Below are 4009 nucleotides of genomic sequence, written 5' to 3'. Positions count from 1 at the left end.
ATAATTTATTCCTCGGTTTAGATATTTATCATTGTTGGTGATAATATGAACTTTAGTTTGTTTTTCTCATGCGGGAAAATATTTGGGAATGTAATTTCACCTCTGTTAACAACATGAGAGAAGACTAAAGACCTTTAAGTTAGATAGCAGGCATTGGTAGTAACAGAAGAAAATCAAGTTTGTTTCAGAGTTGTATTGAAGTCAGTTAGTTAAAAGTTGGGGATACCCTTAGGTTCAGACTATCTTTTAGAGCTTAGCTATATCTTATAATTTAGTTTGCTACGGCCGGAAAGAATAAAAAATAGAACGAATAAATGTATGCATAATAAATCAGCAACAGGATCAATATGAAACTTCTGTAGTTCTGCAATTCATTAGCAAGTCTTTTTCATAATGAAGCAGTAAGTTGCAAACAAATGGTCAATGATGCAGAACTAAACACGATATAGAGTTCATGACAATATATGCATTCCTCCTGCAATGTGTGTAAGTGCAGGTCATTACACACCCCTTATAAATCTTCCTCATGCGTTTGTTGGTCATCTTTTTTGGAAATTTTACAGTGATAGTACAATTCTTGGAATCTTTAATCACAGTGATATGACAATTTAATAACAATAGCAGTTCGATCATCAACCTATAACTGAAAACTCAGTTTACATATAACACAATGGCAAGGTATAACTTCACAGACATAAATTTCCTTTACTTGAACCAAGATAGTAATTCTCATACATAAATAGGTAGGTATATATCTTGCAACAGCTTTCATGAATGCAAACAAATATACGCACCAGGTTATAGTCCTAGTTCAATAAACAATTTCAATAGTTTAGAAAGGTTTCTTCTTCTCTAAATACATACATAAGCTGGGAATCCCATAAGAAACCCAGTTGAGCTGGGAATCACTATCTCCAATTGGCAAATATCCAGGGATTACAATCAGAAATTGTGAATTGACACATTTGTACATAGGGATACATAAGCCTGGTAATATTAAATTTGTGAGGGGAAAAGAGAGAGACGTTTGTGTAACTGACCTGAACTTGGAAGGTAGTGAAGGTTCCATTTGAGGTTTTGCGTGATTGAAACTGAAACTGAAACCGTCGGAGCAGAGCAACTGGACAAAATCTTCACCTTCTAAACGTTACACCAACACACTCACTCTCCTCAACTAGTTTTTGGGCCAATTAGAAGGCCAATGGCCCAACTAAATAAACTGCATAATACAGATGGGCTTTACCTGGCCCGTAAGAATTTATGACTCGAGTCACCGTCCATGAATTGTACGGATCAAAGCGATTCGATTATCTTTTTTCTTTTTTTTTTGACTCGTGAACATGAAAGGACATGTGTAACCTCCTAAAGCCCCCAGCAAACTGACCAGGACGCGTGTCAACCATTGACACTGCCACCCTACTCTCCTTAGACTCGTTATAACATGCAACCCTAGAAAGAGGTGAGGAAGAAGAGGAAGAGAAACTAAACAGAGATAACAGATTGAAGAAAAAAAAAAAAAAATAAGAAGTGCAGTAAGTGACAACAATGGCGAGCCTTTCATTAGCGAAGAATCTCATCTTCAACCTCTCGAAGTCGTTTCCTCAATCCCAAGTTTCACTCTCTCTGAGACCCTCTCTCAAAATCTCCAGGGTCTGCTTCACCTCCGCCTCCAAATTCTCCGAGGTAGTTGCTTCAAAAATACTACTTCAAGTTTTAAGGTTGAAGTTGAACGGTAAAACCCCAGTATATGTATATTGTGTTATTGACATTGTCTTAATTTTTCAGGGTCGAAATGCGCCAGAGGAGAGGGATTCCAATTCCCACCGGACGTATGCCGATAAGGACTGGAGGGAGAAGGAAAGAGGGTACGGCTCTGCTGACGTGAGCAAGCACGCGAAAGAAACCATGGAAGAAGGACTAGAGAGAACCAAGCGGGAAGCAGAGGGGATGAAGGAGAGAACGAAGGATTACGCCGACGAAGCTAAAGAGAAGACAAAGAGCGCGGCGGAAACAATGGCGGAGAAGGCCAAAGAGGGAACTCAGAAGGCTGCAGAGGCTGCGGATAGTGCTAAGGAGAATGCAAAGGGTTACGCTTATGATGCTAAGGAGAATGCAAAGGATTACGCTTATGATGCTAAGGAGAAGACAAAGGATGCTAAGGAGAAGACAAAGGACATGGCTGGAACTGTAGCTGAGAAGGCAAAGGAGGGGACTCATAAGATGGCGGATACTGCGGATAGTGCCAAGGAGAAGGCTACCGATTACGCTTATGATGCTAAGGAGAAGACAAAAGACATGGCTGGAACTGTAGCAGATACGGCGAAGGAAGGGACCCACAAGGTGGCGGAGACAGCGGATAGTGCTAAGGAGAAGGCGGAGGGTATGGCAGAGATGGTGGTGGATAAGGTGAAGGGAGGGACGCATAAGGCGGCAGAGACTGTGAAGGATACGGTGAAGGGCGCTTGGGAGGCAACCAAGGAGACGGGGCAGTCAATCAAGGAGGCCGTGGTGGGTTCTGATGGGCGGGTGGATGACACCTCATCAGATGATGAGGATGTCGTGGTTGATCTTGAAGACGACACGTCCGGGAAGGTGATGGATGCGGATGTCATTGAGCGGAGGCGTGCGGCTGGATATAAGAAGGCTGGTGACAAGAAATATAATTGAGATTATCTTGTATGAACATGTTTTTGCAACGTACTGTTTTGTGGCTATTTGTGTTTTAAACTTCTAAATAATTGTAGTTAATTAATAAATCAAGTTTGTTCTTCATGGACTCCACGGGGTGGTAATTTTTGGTCTTTAAATTTGTATATTAGACTGTTAGTGACACTGCTCAAGTTCAATGGAAAAGAAAGATTCAAACCACCTTAACCAGCAATGTGGTCTAGTGGTTATTGTTTAGTTGGGTGCTTCTAGGTTTTGAATTACGATATTGTTAAAAGTGGTTAGGGAGAGATTGTAATCCTGCTGGCTGTCGGGTCTCAGTGGATTAATCTTTGGGCCTAAGCTATTCACTACCAAGACAAGTATTTTAGCCGACGAAAAAGTTTAGTCGGTCTGTTAGTCTAATTCGTCGGCTAAGATCTTAGCCGACGAAGGCTCGTCGGTTAAGATTTCGTCGGAAAAAGGTCGTCGGTGATGACTTTAGCCGACAAAACTAGAATACGTCGTCAGCTATAGTCCTAGAGTTTAACCGACGAAAAACATGTCGTCGGTTTTTTTCCCAGACTTTAGCCGACGAAACATTTAAGATATTCGTCGGTTATAGTCCAAGAGTTTAGCCGACGAAAAACATGTCGTCGGTTTTTTCTCAGACTTTAGCCGACGAAACATTTAAGATACTCGTCGGCTAAAGTGTGTAATTAAAAATTAAAAAATAACTAAAGCCGACGAAATATAGTCTGTTTCGTCGGCTTTAGAGGGTTTAGCCGACGAATTACGAAACATGCCATAATTCGTCAGCTAAACCTTATTTAAAAAAAATTTTAAAATACTATAGCCGACGACTTATTGCGTATTTCGTCGGCTATAAGTCCATTCCAGTAAAAGAAAAACCCGAAATTTCTAAATTACCATTCCAAGCAAGCTACAAATTACACCAAAACAATTCCATATAACCAACAACAACAATAAGCACATAAAACAATATATAATTCATCAACTACACAAAATCTAGATCGTCTAAATTAATATCCGCTTCTGGGGGCTGCTGCGGAGGTTGTGGCGGCTGAGGTAGCGGTATAGCCATAGGCATGGGCGGAGCCGGAAGTCCCTGAAGCTGGGCAGCTGTAAACTCCTGCATTTACTGGAGCATCTGCCGCTGCTGGGCCTGCTGGATGGCATATACCTCGGTAGTATAGGCTGTCTGTGCGGCATTATAGGCAGCCTGAGCAGCTTGCTGTTCCGTAGTCTCTGAACTTCCGACTCTAGCTGAGTCGTCCTGCTGGTGGTCGAGGTCCTCCTGCTGGTCGAGGTTGCCTTTCGTTGAAATCCTGGAGTGGTCTTC

The 4009-nt window shown here is 41.9% G+C and overlaps 1 protein-coding gene across 1 annotated transcript; it reads left to right on the top strand.

Annotated features, from left to right (window-relative positions):
• Positions 1-1463: 1463 nt before the first annotated feature.
• On the top strand, positions 1464-2775 carry LOC101315215 (desiccation-related protein PCC3-06-like). Its single transcript, XM_004293958.1, has 2 exons — positions 1464-1683; positions 1786-2775. Exons 1-2 carry the CDS (start codon positions 1546-1548, stop codon positions 2665-2667), a joined length of 1020 nt encoding a protein of 339 aa, XP_004294006.1. The 5' UTR covers positions 1464-1545; the 3' UTR covers positions 2668-2775.
• Positions 2776-4009: the final 1234 nt, after the last annotated feature.

This window comes from Fragaria vesca, linkage group LG3 (assembly GCF_000184155.1).
Source record: "Fragaria vesca subsp. vesca linkage group LG3, FraVesHawaii_1.0, whole genome shotgun sequence".
Taxonomy (NCBI): domain Eukaryota; kingdom Viridiplantae; phylum Streptophyta; class Magnoliopsida; order Rosales; family Rosaceae; genus Fragaria; species Fragaria vesca.
Note: the sequence above shows the minus strand (reverse complement) of the source record. Positions and strands in the feature narration are given on the sequence as shown.